The following is a 22,911-nucleotide window of genomic DNA, read 5'->3' as shown; positions in this document are numbered from 1 at the left end:
GACTCGAACTCACAACCTCTTGGTTGGAAGTGAAGGGTGCTCACCACTAGAGCAACCCCAAACAAAAATGAAAAGTGATTTATAGGAAAGAATACTACGATGAATAGTTTTACTGCACGTTTCAACAATCTTTTTCATAAAAACAGCATTAAAACATATGCATTACTTATTTTTAGATCATGGAGTTGAAGTAAAATGATGAAGTCGCCAGAAAATGTCCTTAGGGGACTCAAGTGAGAGCATAGTGTTAAACAAGTAAAGCTATGATTCAAGATCAAACAGTTCTGAGCATATTGGTTTTGGACTGTTAACATATTGGTTTTGGTTTTATTTAGGTCAACATAACATTCAGAATGAGCTTCCAATGGTCAGAATACTTTGCACTAGTTGCAAATATATAAATGAAATACTAGCTGTAAGCATAAATTAAAAACATTCATGATTGAATTACTTCATAATAAACACATGCAAATAATGCATTCGAGCAAAACTGTACACATGCTTTCACTAAACAGGCTATTATTAGCTCTAGATAAAACCACAGCTTCTTTATTCACAATGGAGGTATCAAATCAGTTTCGTTGCTGCAAAACAACAAACAACAACATACTTAGTGTAATCCCACAAGTGGGGTCTGGAAAGGGTAGAGTGTACGCAGACATTATCCCGACCTTGTGAGGGTAGAGATGCGGTTTCCAATAGACCCTCGGCTCAAGAAAAGATAAAAAAAAGCAATAGCAATAGCTGCAAGCAGTAAACAACACAACGATAATATAATCTTAGAAGTTTTTTCAGATGTAATCAAACATCTAATACGTAGGAAATACATCCCTGATCCCTATAAATTGGACCGATCAATCTTCAGAAGTCCGTATAATTATGATCATAGTGAATTTACAAGTTCTGCGATGCCTTTCTTGCTTCTTCTGAGTACTCATATCTAGAGGAGCACGGAGAATACGAGAGTAAACATTAACATCTGGTAGTTTCAGCAGGTTCAAGCTCATGAGAGGACAACACTGTTTTCTTTCTTCTATTTAGTAAAAAATCTGCACAGTGATTCTTCACCTGATTTATCATTTGTTTACAACAATTTTATGGAAGAGAGAATTAACCTATCTTGCAGGGATTACAAAGGGGAGAGTAAATACAAGTAAATTGATGCCACATATGTTGTAAAGATTCATGCCTAACGCGGTACCCTCTTTCTACTCAGTATTTCCTGCTCTTTCAGTCGATGCTGGAACCTTGCAAGGCGAGCCTGAAGGCTGACCAGACTTGCTGCTTTGCGAGATAGCACAAAGCTTAGCTGTGTCACATAATTGTCAATGCGACTTCCAGGTTGATCAACTTCTGCCAACAGTTTCATTTCCTGATAGCGAAAGAATTAATTAATTATCACGAGTATATGGCTAATGCAATCTCATTTTTGTTTGGCCTAAACTTGTCCTTCTCATTGCTCTGTTAATAGGAACTCAGAGGATATAATAACAAATTCACAACATGCAGCTATCATCACCAAAAGAAAATGGACAAAATATTGGAACTAAGACGTGTTCTTTTAAATAAATAAACTCTGTGTGTGTGTGCGAGAGAGAGAGAGAGAGAGAGAGAGAGAGAGAGAGAGAGAGAGAGAGAGAGAGAGAGAGAGGTGACAAGTAATGAAATGGTAATCGCAGCAATACTAACATATTAGAATTATCCTACTATCCACCACCTCTTTAAATCCCTATTTAAAAAGCCAAAACACATACAGGTAGTGAAATTGTAGATAACTAAGACAATGGGAGGCAACAGACAAAACAAAAAGAAAAAGAAAACAATGGTGAATTCCATTACAAGCAAGCATGAACTCCATAGCCACAAATGATCAGTCAAAGAGTCGTGTAGGTTCTCAGACAAAAGCATCCAACTGTTAGGTGAGGAAGCAGTACATCCAAGGAAAACATTAAAGAAAATTCAAAAATTAAGAAACACTCAAGAGAAAACAAGCTGCATTTTGGCAACGGCAATGCATAACACAGAAATGCAGAACCCTCCCTGGGAACACACTTATAATATTTCTGCATTTTGCAGGGAGGTAAAATATTAATTAACAGACTACAAATTAACATAGGATTAAACTTACTTCACTAACAATCTCCATTGTATCTACAATTTCTTTCCTATGGGCAGCTATTAGGGCCTCTTCTTCCTGTGCATAGAAAGAGGAAAATTACACCGATATCATTGGAGAAGTTTATAACAGTTATTAAAGAAAAAATAATTCACAAAATGAAAAGCAAAAGGCAAATAAAAGACTAACAACCTCTAGTATTTCATTGATATTTTCATCACGAGGGGGTGAAGAAGCTTCATTTTGTCTTGATCCATTACTTTTTGTGGGGATACTCGTAGGTTGTTGTCTATAACTTGTAGAAGATGAATCAGCGCTTAAGAAATCTTTTCTTGACCAATTTCCTGGCCGTTCTAGCTTTTCAGGTTTCTCATCCCTATATACTTTCCTCCCAGGTGGCGACACTTTCGGCACCTTTTCTTCTACATCAGAACTTTGCAAGTTGGTTGTAGAATACAGTTTTTGACCAGCTGAAATACCATAGGCATTCTTCACCTCAAACCTGTCCCTGTCCCTGTCCATACCACCAGAATTTGCCCCACTTTCCTCCCAACCAGTGACGGTAAGATTTGAACCAACACTAGAGGGTTGTTTATCAAAACCTGTCCTTCTGCTTACTTCTGATAGTATAGACTCTTGAGGTTGCTCATAAGCATCTCTTGCTCCAGCAGAAACAGCCGAAGTTGGCACTGAGTACATTTCCTTGAATGTAGGGGGTATTAAAATTGCACTCTGATCTTTCTTTGCGTTACCACTTTTGGATAGACTTTTGACCCTGTTAGTCTCATGTTAGTATAATCCCATGCTTAATAAAACGAAAAAATAAAATCAACCGACGCTTAAAGAATTTTTTTTACCTGTCAGCATATCTCAATGTATTGAGTGTATGTTCACATGATCCTGCATTAGGAGAAATGCAGGAAATCATAACAGTTCTTGAGTTTCCGACAAAGGAGTCACGAAGCACCTCAGTAAGTTTGCTGCCACGGAATGGAATATGAATCTGGTCATTGTCGAGAGCACGGATACACTCTTTAAGAGCCAACAAACTCTTGTTAATTTCTGCTCCTTCAATCCTGAAAAGAAACCAATATGTAGATTTCAAATATGCTACTCGAACAAATTGGCAGCAATGCAGTGTGCTTGGAAGAGAAGGGGGTGGGGGAGGAGAGAAAGAAAAGCAGGCACGATCTGGAGCCTTTAAGTAAAATTTTAAGAAGCAAAACAGCTTCTAAGTGCTGAATACTCATGTGAAATTACTCAAACTGGCAAAAGTGGAAACTCAAAGATTTGTTACAGTAGAAAGTAAGGTACTTGACACAGCCAAGTTCTTTGTTTCCAGTGTTTGGAAGATTATCCCTTGAGCATAAAATTCAGAATAATAACACCAAACTTTCTTCATGACCTCGTACTTTTAATCCTTACTAGAATAAGATCATGAAACAGCATAGACGTCCCAGCTAGAACTTCCCTAGACCTTATGTTAAGGTGGTTCAACGAAATGACTATTAAAACAGATACACAACATCCGAGGAAAAACATGCCAAAGGGAAAAAAGCAAAATAAAACACCATATCAGAAGAAATTCCAGAGAAGCATAACAAGATGCAGCAACAAGTGTGCCATGAGAACTTACCTTGTTTGTCGGTCATTATCAGTTGTGTCTGCACCTCTCTCACTACCAGCAAGATCAATAAAAGAAATCTTGCCGACAACTTTCCCACCCTTGGACTCATTTCCTTCATTATTTCTTCTAGATTCCTTGACCTCATTATGTTTCTTGACAACAAGCTGCAATATCGCATGTGATCTTGACGATTCCTCATTTGCACCAGTTGATCCAGTACTTCTTGCAGCATTTCCCCTCTCAATATACTCTTTTACAATCTGCACATCTGAAACTTCAAATTCCTGGAGTCCAACAATGCAAACCTGTTGCCGCCCATCTTCCCTCATACAAAGTTTCCTACATAATAATTATGAACTAGCTGGTAAGAAATGGCGAAGAATAAATGATTCAGAAATGAAGCATTATAATCATGAACGGAAGTATAAGCAGTTTTTACAATGATTTAATCATCTATTAGTTGGACAACCAAGACAACATGCTCCCAACCACGGCATTGGCATAGCCACATGGCCACAAACCATTTAGGACACTACATGTCTTCAGATTTCTTACTTTCAGTTTTTACTTTCCTGTATTTTGAGAAATTATTGGAAGAGGTACCACTACTCTCCTGACACCATAGAGTAAATTATGGGGACCCAGTGCCCGGTTCTAGGTTATGCAAGTTTTTGATTTGTATCACGTATGACATTACCTAGTTGTCATTTGAGCATGTAGAATATCCCTTAAAGAAGGTAAAACGAAATTTTCGAAGCATTATAAGGATACCAACCTCCGATCACCAAGAAGATCGAACAGTTTTCCACCATATATTTCAAAAAAGCTGAGCCACAGCTTGAACTTCTGATTACGATAAATTGGCTGATGCAACAATCTAACAAGATCCTCTGCAGCTCTAAGAGGCAATGGTTGCATCGTGTATGTCTTACCGCTCCCTAAATCATCAAAGAGAAAAAAGGAAAAGGAAAAGAAAAAACAATGAAAAGATAACCAATTACAAAAGCAGTTGAAGCAAGTTTAACATTGCTAAAAACAGCATTGACAAATTGACTAGCTTTTAAATCCATCGCCAAATTACTGCTCCTCTATTTGGGAAGCACAACTATGAACTCTCTGTGCCAAAAGAGTATATGAATCTTCAGTTATACCAAAAGAGTATACTTGCTAAAACTTAAAGGGGGAATGATCAAAGATGGAACCAGAAGATTTGAAATTACAGAACATGCAGAGAGCAACATCTTTTTTCTTTTTTGGATAAGGTAAGATATTAATAAAGCAGTACCAAGAGGGTACTAGCACATGTCGAAGCAGAAATCAGCTAAGTGCCAGAAGATAACAGTAAGCAGCCTCTGGAACAAAATGAATCAAGCATGTGAAGAAATGCAGCAGACCTGTCTGGCCATAAGCGAAGCATGTAGCTTTTGTGCGCTGAAAGATGGTTGGGATAATTGGTTCCACGGTGGCTCGATAAACCTGCAAAGCAGTGGATATGCAAAAAGTGGGTGGTAAATAACCTACTATTGAAAAGAAAAAAAAGATGAAGGTAGTCCAAATCAGTTATGAAAAAATTCTGCACATCCTTTATGTAAAGCAGCAGTCTTTGTAACTAAATCTTCTATGTAGGTGATGAAAAGATACCTGATCATTTGTAACATACTCATCTAGAACAGCGTCAAAACAGAACTCATGCTTCTCAACATAAGCAGTCAAGTCCACCTTCCATAATACAACCAAACATCAGTTCCTCCCAAATATTTTAAGGGTTAAATGAGATTTATCCACCAAAAAAAGAGATTGATAAAGGTTTTGCAAAGTAAGTCACTATAAAAGCAAACATCAGCCCCTGAATCATGTGATGCAAATCAAACTCTACATGAAAACGACATTTTAAACCTTAAGTTTGGGTTCATGGACTGTGAGGAAAGCATTGTCAGATACAGTGACAACGTCATCCTCTTTCCGAGCAACTTCCTTCCTGTTTAAAGGTCTCTTACGCACCTGCCAAACGCTAACGTCAGCTTTAGAAATTGAAAAGAGAAAGAATAAACAAATCATCTGAACAACCATGAAACGCATGAAGAAGGGGGGTTAAAGCACAAAAAAATAGCAAAAGCAGTAAGAAAAAAGTCTTATCAAACTAGAAGGCATATTTTAATCACTGGAAAGAAACATATAAGGACAATAAAAATATGACTTAAAATTCATTTTCCAGTACTCCCAAGTTTTCTGTAAAAGCGGCATTCATTGAGAAAGTGGCTAAAGAATGAATGTAACATCTAGCAAACGTCTAGACAATAGTCATGCAGTTGATTACCAAATACTAAAGCAATATTATTTCAAGCTGCATATCAATTTCAAGTTAGTGGAGGCTGCGATAACCTCAGAATTTTTTGCAGGACGTGGATCCTCAAATAACATCTTTTCACTAATGCGAAGCATGTGAACACTTAATTTGGTTCTATAGGCAGCTCAAACATGATCTTTAAGTAAAGGCGCATTTTGTTGGCATAATAGAGCAAATTACCATCTTAGAAATGAATAAAAACAATGGTAATTAAATGGTAGGAGTTAGAATTAGGATCCAATAGGAAAATATGCCCCAAAATCCAATTTTCTTGCCGAAATAAACACAACAAAGATATCACCATCTCATTTCCTATCTACCAAAGAAAAAAAAATATTCGTATTACTAATAGGGTCACAGATGCATTTGAACCCTCCCATTCCCAGATACAGGCCAATCAAAGAGACCTTTCCTCAATGGTGTCTCACAATTATGACATAACTTGCATCCTCTATAGAACAATAAGTCGATAATACGCATGCACAATTGACATACCACTACTTTAATCTTCGCCACATTGTTTTCTCTTGCATTATTTTCTTTTTCAATTGTGGATAATCCAGCTGCAGCATCCGTCTCTGGTTGTGCTTTTTGCTGTTGATCGTTGTCACTATCAAATGCTTTATTTACCCCCGACATGAAAGGTGACACCTCGAAGGGTTCTGAAATTACATGCTAAAATGACAACAAGGCCAGAATTAGTAAGCAGAAATTCCTTTCTTTATGACAATAGAGTCAGAAACATTACAAGACACATGGCCTGGTATTTACAAATGAGAAAGATTTGGATCACCATTAAGCCAACATTTACCAGTCTAACCATTAAGAAAGGATCTTGATTCTTAATAAGACTGATGATTATGAAAGAAAGAACATGGCCTACAACCTATTTAAATTCAAGCACAATGGAGCAATATCCACTAATAAGGATATTCACAATATATGACTAGTTATCCCATCAGACTTGTAAAAGAAAGAGACTAATTATCCCGCAGAAGGCAACGCATATTTCAATGGATATAAACGACAAAATCATTCATTTGGTTCCCTCAAAATGCAGAAAACCATGACATGTGAGTTATTCCACGATTAGTGCAAGGAAAGCCAAGCTTTTAAATTCCCCCTCTATCTCGGAAAAGGGTTCCAATTCCAGACATAAATTTGGTATTTCTTGCCTCATAGTCTCCACAATCTAAAAACCAAAACACTTTACTATTAAATATAATAAGATAATTACAGCTCTCAGTCTAGCTTAACATGTTAACCCAGTGACATCTGTTTGTACAATTGGTAACAAAGAGAATGCTAAGTAGTTACTGTTAAACACCTTTCTAACTGGACAAAACTGTCAGTTTCTTCAATGAACCCATATTCAGTAACCCTACACATTCCTTTCTGTTTTCACTTCCTTCTTGGGAGGGTGTAGGGCAGGAGGGCCAGACTGAGACTAGTATGGCAGAATGTGTTATCAAATTATAAATATATTATTAATTTATAAATCAGCTACAAAATGCGGCGAAAACGGAGGTTCCCGGCAAAACAATGTACATTCTTGCACAAGAACTGGCAAAGTAGAGAAGGAAACTAGGTACTAGATAGGTCCAGACTTTTAAAAATGATCCTTACCTCAGTTAAAAGCTCCGTGTCATCCATGGAATGAAGATCCAACAGCCCAGCTCCGAAGTCTCCTCTGAACTCAGGAGAATAAAAGCCATCCGATGCTCCAAACCCTCCTGGACTTTGGGCTGTTGGAGTATATGGATCAGAAGCAAATTCGCCATTTAGGTTGAGGTTTCTCATCAATTTGAAAAGCCTCTGTTTTTCTTCCATAGACTGTGCTCCATATCCCTTCAAACAATATCCAGGCTTCAAAATCATTAACGAACTCAAAATGGCAACATCCAAACAAACAAAGATTGACATACTAAACCCCCATGGTAAAGAACCAAAAGAAAGAGAATACAGCGAGTTCGAAAGAAGAGGATCAATATCACTCTGCAGATAAAACTCCATGATCTAGATACTCAGCTGCCGGAATTGCGTTTAAGGCTAACAGAGTTCCGTAGGAGTCAGTGGTCTAAAATGAAGAATACAAAACGATGTGACATGCTTGTGTATGAGTGCATTCTATATAACCACATTTGCGGAGGGGTAAACCAAATAACAATAAAAAGGCCCCTAGGTACTATAGCAGCAGGACATACAAAGACTTCAATTTAACTAATACAACAACGTAAGATTTAAAGACAATGAGGGTACATCTGAATATATAATATACAATATCTTTAAGGTTTTACTTCAAATCTTCTATATACATATATACTGTCCCAGTCTGAGCAAGGGCAATTATAGAGTTACAGATACGGGTTTATCTAAACTCAGTAGCTTTGGCTCGAATCATATATATGTGTTAAAAATATTCACTAAATAAGTGCAAATAAAATGATTTTTGAGCCTAGTAAATCAAATGAGTTGTGGTACAATTCGAAATTGAACCCATAAAATTCAAATCATGAATCCGCCTCTAAGTCAGTGGTGAACATACACCTCCTGCTAATATGCTAGATCTCTCTTTAGTGCAATGCATTGTGACAACTACTATTCTGTCAAGTTATTCAGACAGAAATGTAAACAATATTGATCTTGTACTTAAAAACTACTACTAGTAGATAAAGCACAAGTGAATTATAAAGTAAGGTATTATACCTGCATAAGTAGGTTCGGAAGCAGACGTTGATCGACACCGGTAGTGGCCAAATGCTGCAACCCGGCAGACTGAAGCCATCGCGCCATGACAGCATCTCCCGCATCACCAGTGGGGCTCGCATTGCCCGGAGGATGATCGTATAGAGCAGTACCCGCTGCCGCATTGCTCTGCTGCATTTGGCCGCCCATATGGCGCTGTGATCGGCGTTGCGGAGCCAATTTTTCAAAATCTATTACTCAATTCTTCAACAATAACAACAAAAATTCAAAATATCAATAATTTGCAATTACATACATCATAAACGCGCACACACCCCAAATGAAAACAAAGCGAAAAAAAGTTGTAAATTATGATCCAGATGCTTACTGAGAGGGAAAACGTCGAAATCAAAGCGGCAAAATCACGTGCATATCACGTGTAAATCCAGCAAAGTTGAAAGGAACCGTAAACCAATCAATTTCAACCTTTAATTCAAACAACAACAAAAAAAAAACGATTAGAAAGTACAACACCGTATGCCTACAGTACAACAATTCACAACATAAGAAATGAACAAATCCACGCGAAGAAGAAAAAAATCAAACGCATTGAATCATAAACATTTCGCAGTACCTAAAAAATTGAATAGAAATTTCTAGAAACAGATCTGAGAGAAATGTAGTTTTGAAAAAATGAAAAAACAAAATTCATGAATTTGCTTTGAAGCAATTGATAAAAGAAGCGAAAGCGTTAGCGTAAGACTTATGATCATACAAAAAAAAATCAATTTCCACCTTTTTTGATTTAGAAATTATATCTGACTGTATTTTATATAAATGTGTGTCTGTAAATGTGTCCTTTTATATAATGTTGACAGGTATGATGTTTTGAATAAAAAGGATTAAACGGCTAAATTTTGACAATTTGTAATGTTGGATAGACTAATATACCCTTTAAATGATGACAAATTCCTGATATATCTCTTTTGTAGTTTGGTACGTAGCTTATTACGCAATTAATTAAAAAACATTTAGTGTGAAATATAAGAATGTGATCCAAATGTTTTTTCTTCCTCTCTTTTGTTTTCAATGATGAGATTCATGTATTTTGAGTCGTGATCTCTTCCAAATTATCTTCTTATGAATTTTGAGGATTAAGTAAAATTTTTTGTGTTAAAATTGCTAACTACAGATTAAGAAATGCATTCATGCTAATGAGAAATTCTATATGTATCGAATTCTGGTTCTTGAACTTTTATTTAGTGAATTTAGTGATTAATTTTTTAATAATTAAAAATACGAAAAATAATTATATACGGGAACATTGGATAATTCGGCTATGAGAGCAGAGAGAGATCTTTTTGCCTATGAGTATTTTACAAGAATATATCGTACAAAAGGTTGAAAAAACTTGTATCTTATTTCAAGTTGATTAGTGTGTATCTGTCCCTTTTTAAAGTGGTTCTCTTGTTGAAATGTAATACATCAATATTTATTACATATGTTGTATATTTAGGAAAAGAGAAAGTCGAAATTGTGAGAACTATCACGATTACATTGCACCATTTGTTAATGTATTATTTTTAAAATTTCATTTATCCTCGTATAATTATCCTGTTTATGTAAAACATTCTTTCAAAATCTATATAATTCAGCATGTCTTTGTAATGTCCTTCAAATTATGAGTAATAGAGTTTAGTATATCAATTTGTATTACATAAATTGTAAAATACATATCCACTGTTTATGTTGTCTTACTAGTTTCTGAATCTTTTAACATACTACTCGTTTGTAAAAATTACTCAAACACAGGGCTACTATCAATGGAATATTGTGGTAAAATAGGGATATTTTATTTATTTGTAAGTAGTTGGAGCAATAATTATTCAGTTTTTATTTATTTTTTATTTATTTTGCCCCTACAGACTTGGTAGAACTAAGAAGGCATTTCTGCACAAAATCTTGTTCTAACAGATTTATAGATTTTCTTTCAATTGGCATCTAATGTTCAATTATTATTTTGTTGTTGTTGTTATTATTATTATTATTATTATTATTATTATTATTATTATTATTATTATTATTATTATTATTATTATTATTATTATTATTATTGTACAAGTTGCATCTACATAAAAATAACACAAAATACTCTGTGTATCAAATTTAACATGAATACTATTTGAAAACCAATTAGTATGTTTAAATTTAAAGTATATCTTAATACTTTAATTATAAATTGATTAAATAGTACTATACTAGTTTTTATGTAATTCCTAAACATATAAAAAAAAAATTCTGACAGAAAATCAAAGAGTCGATTTCTTTTTGGACAAAAAGAGAATTTTATTTTTTTCGCTTTGGGAAAATTGTCAAAAATATCAATCTACCATATAAAATATCTTTATTTTACCTTGTCTAAAGTATGCTGAGGGATAATTTTAAACTATATCATAAAATAAATGAGAGGTCAATTTAGATTATTTTTTATGTAATTTGACATATGAAACCCATTTGACGTAGAGTTTTGCTAAAATCAAAGCGCAATCAAATAATTTGCTAACGATAAAGATACTTCGTTTAATATATAGGGTAGATTTAGACATTTACTCTTTCTTCTTCTTAAAACGACATGAGCTCATGAATTAAGGGAGAATCAAAAGTAGAAGTTAGATGACAGAATTTGACTCTTACACCTAATCAATAATCAATGTAAATAAAATTATAGTAATAATTAAATAGTAATCCATTCACAGTTGAAACCTATTTTTATATTATTTGAGAAAGAATTTTTTGTTAAAGAAACTGAACAGACCAAAACTGAAGTTTAATTAGTTTATGGGGGCACAAAGCACCATGAATTCTGTGTTCTGTACGGCTAGTCAGTGGCCTAAATTTACTCCAAAATTGTACGAGAGTCAGTAATAAATTATCCAACAAAAGAAATAAATAGAGGGGACAGTAAATAAATAAAAGAAGTGAACTGAGTTTTCTGATCCCATTGAAGCACAAATTTAATAATTTCCTCCACGTACCACTCCAATTTGTCCCCGCTTTAATAATTTTTATTTTACAATAAAATGTTCGGTTATATAAAAAATAATTCGTTTTTATAAACAGAATCTGTTTCAAAATTCAATTTTTTCCGAGCCCTGAGTATTACTAGGGAGCGTTTTAACTCAGGGATTTTCTAATACGAATCTGAAAATAGTCTGATTCAATTGTGGTACTGAATATTGAGTGGGAAAAAAATACAAAGTTTTAGAAAAAATAAAACAATTCCAAGGTGTTGTACTAATCAAAGCATAAAGAAAGTGCGAAGTCAATTAAATTAGTTGGTGGCTATAATCTAATGATTAGTTTTACAAGCAATTGTTTAGGTTTCTATTCATTTGATTATGAGTTTGATACCTCAACATGAAATCAAATCATGTAAAATGACAAACATCCTAAAATCAAAAGGATACCAACAACTTATTTATTTATTTATTTTTGAAAAGAAAAGGAGAAGAGAAAATATTGTGTAATTCACATGTATTGTCAATTAAGGTTTTTCTTTATATAACACACTGATAAAACTAATCTAAATTTGTATCGCGAAAAATTTATTTAAGAGAAAATATTTCCTATATTAATGATTTATTTAATGACATGTTTATTATTTTATCATTTTGACCTATGTCTAGGTTTTTGGAACTGTTAACGATTAATATAATCTGTAACACGTGAACTGGTCGCTTTAGCTGACCTCAACAAACATAAGAATAGTTAGCAAATCCTTAATTTAATTGTTCTAAAATATATAAAACCAGATTTAAAGACAAAGGTTTGGTTTTGACATTTGACGAGATGAATACCTGTTAAATGTTAATTGAAAACATGAGTTAAGACGGCTAAATTTCACAAAATGGTTATATAACTATCATTTTTTTCATCAAAATCATATAACTTTATTTTCTCACACAAAAATCATATAACTATGACTTTTTTTCATCAAAGTCACATAACTATGTTTTCTCACACGAAAATTATAAAACTTTTACTAGCTCACACAAAAATCATAGTGATCGAAAAATATAATTTTTAGTAATATTTTCTTATTTTGTAATTTTTTATTTTTTATTTTCAGTCTAATATATAATAATCCAATAAAAATAGGAATGATTCAACCCGACCTGGCCCACCCGACCCAATATTCATACATACAAATTAAAATAATACTAAACGTGAATAGTAAATTCTTCAAAAGATGATACTTTTATCTTTTATTTTTCTTTTCAATATTTTTATTCAAATTGATAGCATTTTTATTTCAAGTGCTCTCTAATTATATCTTTTATTTCTTTATTTTTTTGTCGGAATCTCATGCATTCCGAACTAATTTTTTTATGGGGGAGAAATTCACTTTTAGTATTATTTTAACTTACATATATGGGTATTGGGTCAGGTTGGGTTGGGTCATTCCTATTTTAAGGAAAAAATATAAAATTAACCATCCGGCCGAAACTAATTGTATTTGCTAGCCAATATATATATATATATATATATATATATATATATATATATATATATATATATATATATATGTATGTGTGTGTGTGTGTGTGTGTGTGTGTGTGTGTGTGTGTGTGTGTATTTCAAAGCAATGTATTATAATATATATATATATATATATATATATATATATATATATATATATATATATATATATATATATATATATATATATATATCGGCTATTATTTTTAGGAGCGATTCAAAATATACACATATTTCTTCTATTTTTATTGGTTAATTATTTATTAGACTGCAAATAGAAAATTAAAAAAACATAAAATTAAAAAAATACTATCAGAAAATTTATTTTCCGATCACTATGATTCTTTTGTAAATTAGTGAAAGTTTTATGATTTTTGTGTGAGAAAATAAAGTTATATGACTTTGGTGAAAACAAATCATATATTTTTGTGTGAGAAAACAAAGTTATATAACTTTGGTGAAAAAAGTCATAGTTATATGACCATTTGTGAAATTTTACCCCCGGAGTTAGACACGATGAATATAGACACGTTGCTTTGCCTTCTGACATGCAAGGGGCGAAGCTACATAGCTAATCCTAAGGGGTCGTTTGGTTGGAAAGAAGTTATCTCAGGACTAATTATACCGGAATTAGTTATTCTGAAATTAGTTATTCCACCCTCTCATGGGGATAAAAAAATACTACAATTCCGGGATAACTAATCCCGTAATTAATTATACTACACTTTTCTACCAACCAAACATGGGATAAACTCTTCTTAAATTTAATCCCGAGATTAATTATTCCTTATCCCTCATACTAAACGAGCCCTAAAGGATGGTCAACTGATCACTTTTTCTCGAAGAATGACACTGCGTATTGATGAATATAAAATATTTACTTATTATATACTTTTAATATCCTACTTTAAATAATATACTTAAATTATATTTCGAATACATTGTGCAATTTTCTTAGAAAAAATATTTTTACTAGAATTGGTACACCACGAGTCATAATTAGTGACCAAGGCACCCATTTCAAGAATAGACAATTTTCTGCTTTGCTATCAAAATATGACGTGTGTCACAACCCAATTTCTCCTATGGGCCGTGATGACGCTCAATATTATCGCTAGGCAAGACGACAGTGAACTAACTCTGTGATCCTTTCTTTTAAAGATTTTAAATACTTGATTATTTTTTGTTTTGTGCATAATTAAAAAGTAAGCATTTAATAAAAATGAGATATCAAGATTTTTAAATAGTGAGATAAATAAGATAACCCTAAAATCATCATGTGTCTACTAGCTTAAACTACCAAGACCTCGTGTCACAAGTGTACGAGCAACTAGTAGAATATACAAAAGAGTTCTACGCTACTGTCTGAAATGAAGTAGACAGAAAATACAAGCAAAAGAAAAGACTTCGGCTGTTGCGGAACGGCTCAGAAGGCATCTCACTGGGTAGTCTCGTAGAAGCGATCAAGTATGCGCGCCGGACTGATATTCAGATGCACCTGCCTCAGGTCCTGCACATTAAGTGCAGAAGTGTAGCGTGAGTACATAAATAACATGTACCCAGTAAGTATCCAGTTTAACCTCGAAGAAGTAGTGACGAGGGGTCGACTTTGACACTTACTATGAGCTAACAATAAAAGGTTAAGACAATAACTAAGCATGGATTACATAAATATATATATTTAAAACTCAATAACAGGAATAGTAAACATTCCCTTCGCTAATCGTATATCCCAAGTTCAATTTCCATCGTTTAATAATTTATATCTCAAGTCAACAAAACAATATCAATTATAATTGATTCCAAAGATTTATCATGCGCAATTTATGCCGAAGTCGTACGGCCGAATCCAACATAAGAATATTTAAATTGTGCACTGCCGAGAGTCGAACGACATGAACCATAGATGCATCTATCTGCTACCGAGGAGTTCGACCCGCTCTACGAAAAGAGAAAATACTTTATAATAGCCAATTCAAGATTTATTTAGGAGGCATTTATTTTAAGAAACACTAATTATCAATAACAGTCAAGGGGCCCGTTCAAGAATTTAAGTAAGTTAAATTTAGCCTTCTACCATTCCCCTATCAAGTTCCAACATGATTTAAGCAATGAAGTTAACAAGTAGGGTGCAAACATCGTAAATATAGCATGGTATGGATCCTAGACTACCCGGACAATAGCAAAATCAGTAACTACGTATGGACTCTCGTTACCTTGTGCGTACGTAGTCCCCACAAATAGGAGCACATATTAATCAATTCACCTATGGGGTTAATTCCCTCTTACAAGGTTAGAAAAGAGACTTACCTCGTCTCAAAGCCTACTTTCCGGTCCAAGATTGTGCTCAGACCTTCAATTCGGTGCCAAACGACTCGAAACTAGTCAAATGTTATTTAAAATGATCAATACATGTTCAAAAGTTCATATTCTAACTATTAAAGTGATTACCCCAACCCCAAATGTAGGATTCCTAAAATTCAGCCCGGGCACACGTGCCTGGATTCCGAAAATCTTTGAAGAAAGTTGTTACCCATAACCTCATGAACTCAAATATATGATTTTCACTAAATTCCATAACAAATTTCGTGGTTAAATCTCATTTTTATCAAAAACCTAGGTTTTCACCTAAACCAATCATTTTTACTAATTTACATATTATAATCTACCTATAAACTCTGTATTTAACTCACGTTGTATAGAAATTACTTACCTCAAAGTGCTAGGTGAAATCCCCTCTCTAAGAGCTCAAAGAATAGCCCAAACAAATGAAATAAGTGAGCTAAAATGTCTAAGTCCCGCATTAAATTGGGGTTTGTCTCCAGCGATTATCGCACCTGCGGTGCCTTGGCCGCATTTACGGTGCGTGGTCCGCTTCTACGGAGGTCTTCAAGCCCAGCGAGGGCCTCTTCTGCGAACGGGATCCCGCTTCTGCGGCAAGCGTGCCGCTTCTGCGGTTGGGTCCGCTTATGCGCCCTTCCTCATCGCACATGCACGTTCGCGGGTGCGCACGATAATCCGCATCTGCGGTCCATGGCCAAATGCTCCAGAACCGCTTCTGCGGTGCAACCCTCGCACCTGCGACCCAAATCTCGCAGGTGCGGGCACACCAGAACTGGTGCACCAGCAACCCTCTTGAGTTTCAAACTCAATTCGTGCATCGTCCGAATGGCATTCGGGGTCCCCGAGGCCCCGTCCAAACATACCAACAAGTTTATAAATATAATACGGACTTTCTCGATCTCTCAAAATGCGTAAAATAATAATAAAAACCAAGAATCACACTCCAAAACCAAATTGAATCAAAATATGAACTTCAAGTTCTTCAATTTACTCCCAACACGCCGAAACATACTTAAACTACTCAGAATGATACCAAATTTTGTGTGCAAGTCTTAAATCACCATACGGAACTATTCCCGGTCTCAGAATCCCATTTGGACCTCGATAACACCAAAACCTACTCCAAATCAAATTTAAAGAACTTCAAAACCTTCAAAGAACCAACTTTTACTATTAGGCGCCGAAACACTCCAGGTTCATCCAAAACCCGATCCGAACATACGTCCAAATCCAAAATTATCATACAAACCTATTGGAACCATCAAATCCGGATTCCTATGTCGTTTACTCAAAACGTTGACCGAAGTCAAACTTAGCATTTTTTACCACTTTAAGGAACTAAATGTTCTGATTTCAACCTGAACCCTTCTAAATCCCGGACTAACCATCCCTGCAAGTCATAAAATAGTAAAAGCACGTACGGGGAGTCTTATTTAGGGGAACGAGGTTCTAAAAAGTAAAATGACAGGTCGGGTCATTACATTCTCCACCTCTTAAACAAACGTTCGTCCTCGAACGAGTCTAGAATCATACTTGGAGTACTGAATAAGTGTGGATATCTGCCCCGCATGTCCTCCTCGGACTCCCAAGTCGCCTCCTCGACTGGTTGGCTGCCCTCCACTGAACCTTTACCGCGGAAATCCTCTTGGACCTTAACTGGCAAACCTGCCTATCAATAATGGAAACTGGCTCCTTCCTCATAACCCATGCTCTCATCTAATTGGATCGTGCTGAAGTCTAACTCATGTGACAGGTTGGCATGATACATCCGGAGCATAGACACGTGGAAAATCGAATGAACTCTCGATAGACTGGGAGGCAAAGCAAGCTCATAAGCAACCTCTCCAACTCGTCTCAATACCTCAAATGGGCCTATAAACCTTGGGCTCAACTTTCCCTTCTTCTCGAACCTCATAATCCCCTTTATCGGCGAGAATTTCAAGAGAACCTTCTCGCCCACCATAAATGATACATCACGCGCCTTCTGATCCGCGTAGCTCTTCTGTCTGGACTGTACTGTGCGGAGTCGCTCCTGAATTAACTTTACCTTTTCCAAGGCATCCTTCACCAAATCAGTACCATATAATTTAGCCTCGCCGGGCTCAAACCACCCGATGGGAGAACGATATCGCCGACCATATAAAGCCTTAAATAGAGCCATCTCGATGCTAGACTGATAACTATTATTGTAAGAAAACTCGGCCAAAGTCAAGAATCGATCCCACTGCCCTCCAAATTCAATTACACATGCTCTGAGCATGTCCTCCAAGATCTGAACTGTCCGCTCCGACTGCCCGTCGGTCTGTGGATAGAATGTCGTACTGAGCTTTACACGGGTCCCCAACTCACTTTATACTGCTCTCCAGAAATGCAAATTAAACTGAGGTCCTCTGTCTGATATGATGGAAGCAGGCACACCATGTAACCTAACTATCTCCTGAATATAAATCTGGGCCAACCTCTCTGAAGTATACGTAGTCACCACCGGAATGAAGTGTGCCGACTTGGTCAACCTGTCGACAATGACCTAAACTGCATCAAACTTCCGCAAGGTTCGCGGCAACCCAACTACGAAGTCCATAGTAATGCGCTCCCATTTCTACTCCGATATAGTCATCTGCTGGAGTAGGCCACCTGGCCTCTGGTGCTCACACTTAACCTGCTGGCAATTTAGGCATCTAGCTACATACTCGACTATGTCTTTCTTCATCCGCTGCCACCAATAGTGCTGCCTCAAGTCACGATACATCTTCGTAGCACCTGTATGAATGGAATACTGAGAACTTTGTGCCTCCTCTAGAATCCTCTCCCTCAATCCATCTACATTAGGAACACATAGACGACCCTGGAGTCGCAGAACACCATCCTTGCCGATATTAACCTCCTTGGCACCACCCTGTAGTACCATCTCTCTGAGGACTAACAAGTGCGGATCATCAAACTGTCGAGCCTTGATTTGCTCCAACAGTGAAGACTGGGCAACGACGCATGGAAGAATTCGACTGGGCTCTGAAATATCCAACCTCACAAGTTTGTTAGCCAAGGACTGAATGTCTAAGGCTAGTGGCCGCTCCTCTGCTGAAATGAATGCCAAGCTACCCATACTCTCTGCCTTTTGGCTCAAGGCATCCGCGACTACATTCTCCTTGCCCGGATGATAAATAATGGTGATGTCATAATGCTTCAGTAACTCAAGCCATCTACGCTGCCTCAAATTGAGATCCCTTTGCTTGAACAAATGCTGCAAGCTGCGATGATCAGTGTAAACCTCACAGGACACCCCATAAAGGTAATGCCTCCAGATCTTAAGAGCATGAACAATCGTGGCCAACTCCAAATCATGTACATGATAATTTCTCTCATGGGGCTTCGGCTGACGTGAAGCATATGCAATGACTCACCTTTCTGCATCAATACACAACCCAAACCAACATGTGAAGCATCGTAATACATAGTATACATCCCCGAACCGGAAGGTAACACTAGAACTGGTGCTGCGGTCAAAGCTGTCTTGAGCTGCTGGAAGCTCGCTTCGCAATTATCGGCCAACGAATGGAGCACCCTTCTGGTTCAATCTAGTCAAAGGCGCTGCAACGGATGAGAAGCCCTCCACAAACTGGCGATAATAACCTGCTAACCCCAAGAAGCTCCTGATCTCAGTCGCCGTAGTAGGACGAGGCCAACTCTGAACTGCCTCAATCTTCTTGGGATCTACCTTAATACCCTCGCTTGATATAACATGCCCTAAGAATGCTACAAAATCTAACCAAAACTCACACTTGGAGAACTTAGCATATAGCTTTTGTTCCAGCAAGGTCTGAAGCACCAACCTCAAATGTTGCTCGTGCTCCTCTATGCTGCGCGAGTAGATCAAAATGTCATCAATAAAGACAATGAAGAATGAATCAATATATGGCCGGAATACCCTGTTCATCAAATCCATAAACGCCGTTGGGGCATTAGTCAAACCGAAGGACATCACTAGAAACTCATAATGTCCATATCTAGTATGAAAAGCAGTCTTCGGAACATCAGAGTCCCGAATCTTCAATTGATGGTACCCCGATCTCAAGTCGATCTTAGAGAATACCCTAGCACCCTGCAACTGGTCAAGGAAATCATCAATACGCGGCAACGAGTACTTGTTCTTAATGGTAACTTTGTTCAAGTGGCAGTAATCAATGCACATCCGCATAATCCCATCTTTCTTCTTCACAAACAACACTAGGGCACCCCAAGGTGATACACTCGGCCTGAGAAACCCCTTTGCTAGTAACTCCTCAAGATGCTCCTTCAACTCTTTCGGAGCCATACGGTACTGTGGGATAGATATATGTTGGGTACCTAGAGCCAAATCAATATAGAAATCGATATCACGATCGGGTGGCATGCCTGGAAGATCACAAAGAAACACATCGGAGAACTCCCGGACTACTAGTACTGAATCAATTGCTAGAGACTCTGCGGTAGTATCCCGAACATAAGCTAAATAATCCAAATAACCCTTCTCGACCATGTGTCGAGCCTTCATAGAAGAGATGATCCGACTAGGTGTGCTGACAGACGAACCCTTCCACTCCAATCTAGGCAACTCGGGCATCACCAAGGTAACAGTCTTGGCATGGAAATCAAGGATTGAGTGATATGGGGATAGCCAGTCCATGCCCAGGATAACTTCGAAGTAGGTCATATCGAGCAATAGGAGATCCGCTCTAGTCTCATAACCATAGAATGTGACCACACAGGACCGATAGATTTGATCCACAATAACAGAATTGCCCATAAGAGTGGACACATGAGTGCCCAAAGACTCACGAGGAATATCCAGGAAATGAGCAAACTCAGATGACATATATGAATAGGTAGACCCTGGATCAAATAATACCAAAACATCCTTACCGTAGACAGAAATAGTACCTGTGATCACGGTATCTGAGGCCACTGCATATGGTTTGGCCGGGAAAGCATAGAATCTAGATGGAGCGTAGACTGGCTGACCTCCGCCTGAGTGAATAATAGATGGCTGACCTCCCCCTACCTGGACTCCACCTCTTGGACGGCCCCTACCCGTCTACCCTTCACCTCTGGGCGGTCGGACGGCTGGTGCTGTAATCATAGATTGAGAACCCTGCTGCACTGCCTTGCCCCGAAGCTTGGGGCAGAACCTTCGCACGTGGCTGAAATCCCCGTACACGAAACAACCTCTCGGTACGAAGGGCTGCTGACCTAAAGTCTGACCCTGATGGCCTGAATACCCACTAGAAGGACCCTGAATAGCTAGTGGGCGGTAAGAACTCTCTGGCATGACACTGAAATAGGGTCGCACTGGAGCACCCTGAGGAGGCGACGATGCTGGATATGTGGGCCTGCAGGGCTGACCCCTCATGAACTGACCTCTTCCCCTATCTCGACCTCTCGGGCCATAGTGGCCTGAATACCTGAGTGCAGCCCCATAACAAATCTCCGCACTCTCTCCGCATAAGTGGGAAGTATCATAAGGGCATGGCGAGACAACTCAGAGAACCTCACCTCATAATCTATCACGAACATCTGACCCTGCTGGAGCTGCTCAAACTGAAACCGCAACTCTTCCATCTGGGAGTCTGGAATATACCTATCCAAGAAAAGGCGTGTAAACTGATCCCAAGACATGGGAGGAGAACCTGCTGGTTTGCCGAGAAGATGAGACTGCCACCACCTACGAGCCCTGCACTCCCACTGGAAAGTAGTGAAATCCACCCCGTGGGACTTTAATATACTCATGTTGTGCAGTCTGTCCCTGCACCTATCAATGAAGTCCTGGGGGTCCTCATGCCGATCACCTCCAAAGACAGGAGGGTGAAGCCTGGTCCATCTATCCAATAACTTCTGCAGCTCGCCGACCACAGGTGGTCTTGGCTCAAGTACAGCTGCTGTAGCTGGCTGAGCTCCGGCCACGGTAGTGTACCCAGGGTATGATATACGACAGCTGCATGTCCCAGAGCATGAGAAGTAGCGGTCTGTGCTCCCCCTCCCGCCTGAGATGTGGCTGGGTCTGCTGGTAATAAACCAGCCTGGGTCATAGTATTCATGAACCGCAGCATATGGCCCATAACCTCCTGAAAGCTCGGTGTAGACATGAAATCTACCGGGGATGGCTTTGCTGCAGGCACCTCACCCTACTCCTCAATAGGGGGATCCTCTACTGGATCCGCTGGTGGTATAGCTGGGGCAACTCTGGGACGTCCTCGTCCCCTACCTCAGGCTAGAGCCCTTCCCCTGCCTCTGCCTCGACCTCTGGCAACAGGGGGAGCAGCTCCTCCCGGGTCTGGAACATCCACCGTGCGCATTCTCACCATCTGTGAGAGAATAAGAGAAAGACATTTAGAATAACATCAATTGCACGATAGGAGATGAAGAAAGAGTAGATTCCTAACACTATATAGCCTCTCGAAGTTAAGTAAGAACATCTCCGCACTGATCCGCAAGACTCTATTAGGCCTACTCATAACTTGTAAAACCTACGTGAACCTAGAGCCCTGATACCATGTTATCACGACCCAATTTCTCCTATGGGCCGTGATGGTGCCCAACGTTATCGCTAGGCAAGCCGACAGTGAACTAACTCTATGATCCTTTCATTTAAAGATTTGAAATAGTTGATTTTTTTTAGTTTTGTGCATAAGTAAGAAGTAAGCATTTAATAAAAATGAGATATCAAGTTTTTTAAAGCAGTGAGATAAATAAGATAACCCAAAAATCATCATGTGTCTACTAGCTTAAACCACCAAGACCTGGTGCCACAAGTGTACGAGCAACTAGTAGAATATACAAAAGAGTTCTAAGCTACTGTATGAAATGAAGTAGATAGAAAATACAAGCAAAAGAAAAGTCTTCGGCTACTGCGGAACGGCTCGGAAGGCAGCTCACCGTGTAGTCTCGTAGAAGCGATCAAGTGTGCGTGCCAGACTGATATTCAGATGCACCTGCCTCAGGTCCTACACATTAAGTGCAGAAGTGTAGCGTGAGTAGATAAACAACATGTACCCAGTAAGTATCCAGTCTAACCTCGTAGAAGTATTGACGAGGGGTCGACTTTGACACTTACTATAGGCTAACAATAAAAGGTCAAGACAATAACTAAGTATGGATTACGGAAATATATATATATTTAAAATTCAATAACAGGAATAGTAAACAATCCTTTCGCTAATAGTATGTCCCAAGTTCAATTTCCGTCATTTAACAATTTACATCTCAAGTCAACAAAACAAT

General features: G+C 37.7%; 2 protein-coding genes across 3 annotated transcripts; both read right to left on the bottom strand.

Annotated features, from left to right (window-relative positions):
• Positions 1-1,006: 1,006 nt before the first annotated feature.
• On the bottom strand, positions 1,007-9,611 carry LOC104105944 (kinesin-like protein KIN-13A). 2 transcript variants are annotated; one of them, XM_009614378.4, is made up of 14 exons: positions 9,571-9,611; positions 9,164-9,261; positions 8,797-9,039; positions 7,717-7,938; positions 6,586-6,765; positions 5,640-5,744; positions 5,385-5,462; positions 5,138-5,219; positions 4,519-4,681; positions 3,753-4,082; positions 2,974-3,192; positions 2,309-2,891; positions 2,129-2,194; positions 1,007-1,372 (listed from the first exon to the last, which is right to left on the bottom strand). In XM_009614378.4, exons 3-14 carry the CDS (start codon positions 8,983-8,985, stop codon positions 1,190-1,192), a joined length of 2,400 nt encoding a protein of 799 aa, XP_009612673.1. In that variant the 5' UTR covers positions 8,986-9,039; positions 9,164-9,261; positions 9,571-9,611; the 3' UTR covers positions 1,007-1,189. The 2 variants fall into 2 exon arrangements, with proteins under 2 accessions (XP_009612673.1, XP_009612672.1); XM_009614377.4 differs by lacking the exon at positions 9,571-9,611 and adding an exon at positions 9,410-9,547.
• Positions 9,612-12,589: 2,978 nt separating this feature from the next.
• LOC138903435 (uncharacterized) lies at positions 12,590-18,760 on the bottom strand. Its single transcript, XM_070191406.1, has 2 exons — positions 18,348-18,760; positions 12,590-12,632 (listed from the first exon to the last, which is right to left on the bottom strand). The coding sequence occupies exons 1-2, from the start codon at positions 18,758-18,760 to the stop codon at positions 12,590-12,592; spliced, it is 456 nt and encodes a 151-aa protein (XP_070047507.1).
• Positions 18,761-22,911: the final 4,151 nt, after the last annotated feature.

This window comes from Nicotiana tomentosiformis, chromosome 12, assembly GCF_000390325.3.
Source record: "Nicotiana tomentosiformis chromosome 12, ASM39032v3, whole genome shotgun sequence".
Classification (NCBI taxonomy): Eukaryota; Viridiplantae; Streptophyta; class Magnoliopsida; order Solanales; family Solanaceae; genus Nicotiana; species Nicotiana tomentosiformis.
Note: the sequence above shows the minus strand (reverse complement) of the source record. Positions and strands in the feature narration are given on the sequence as shown.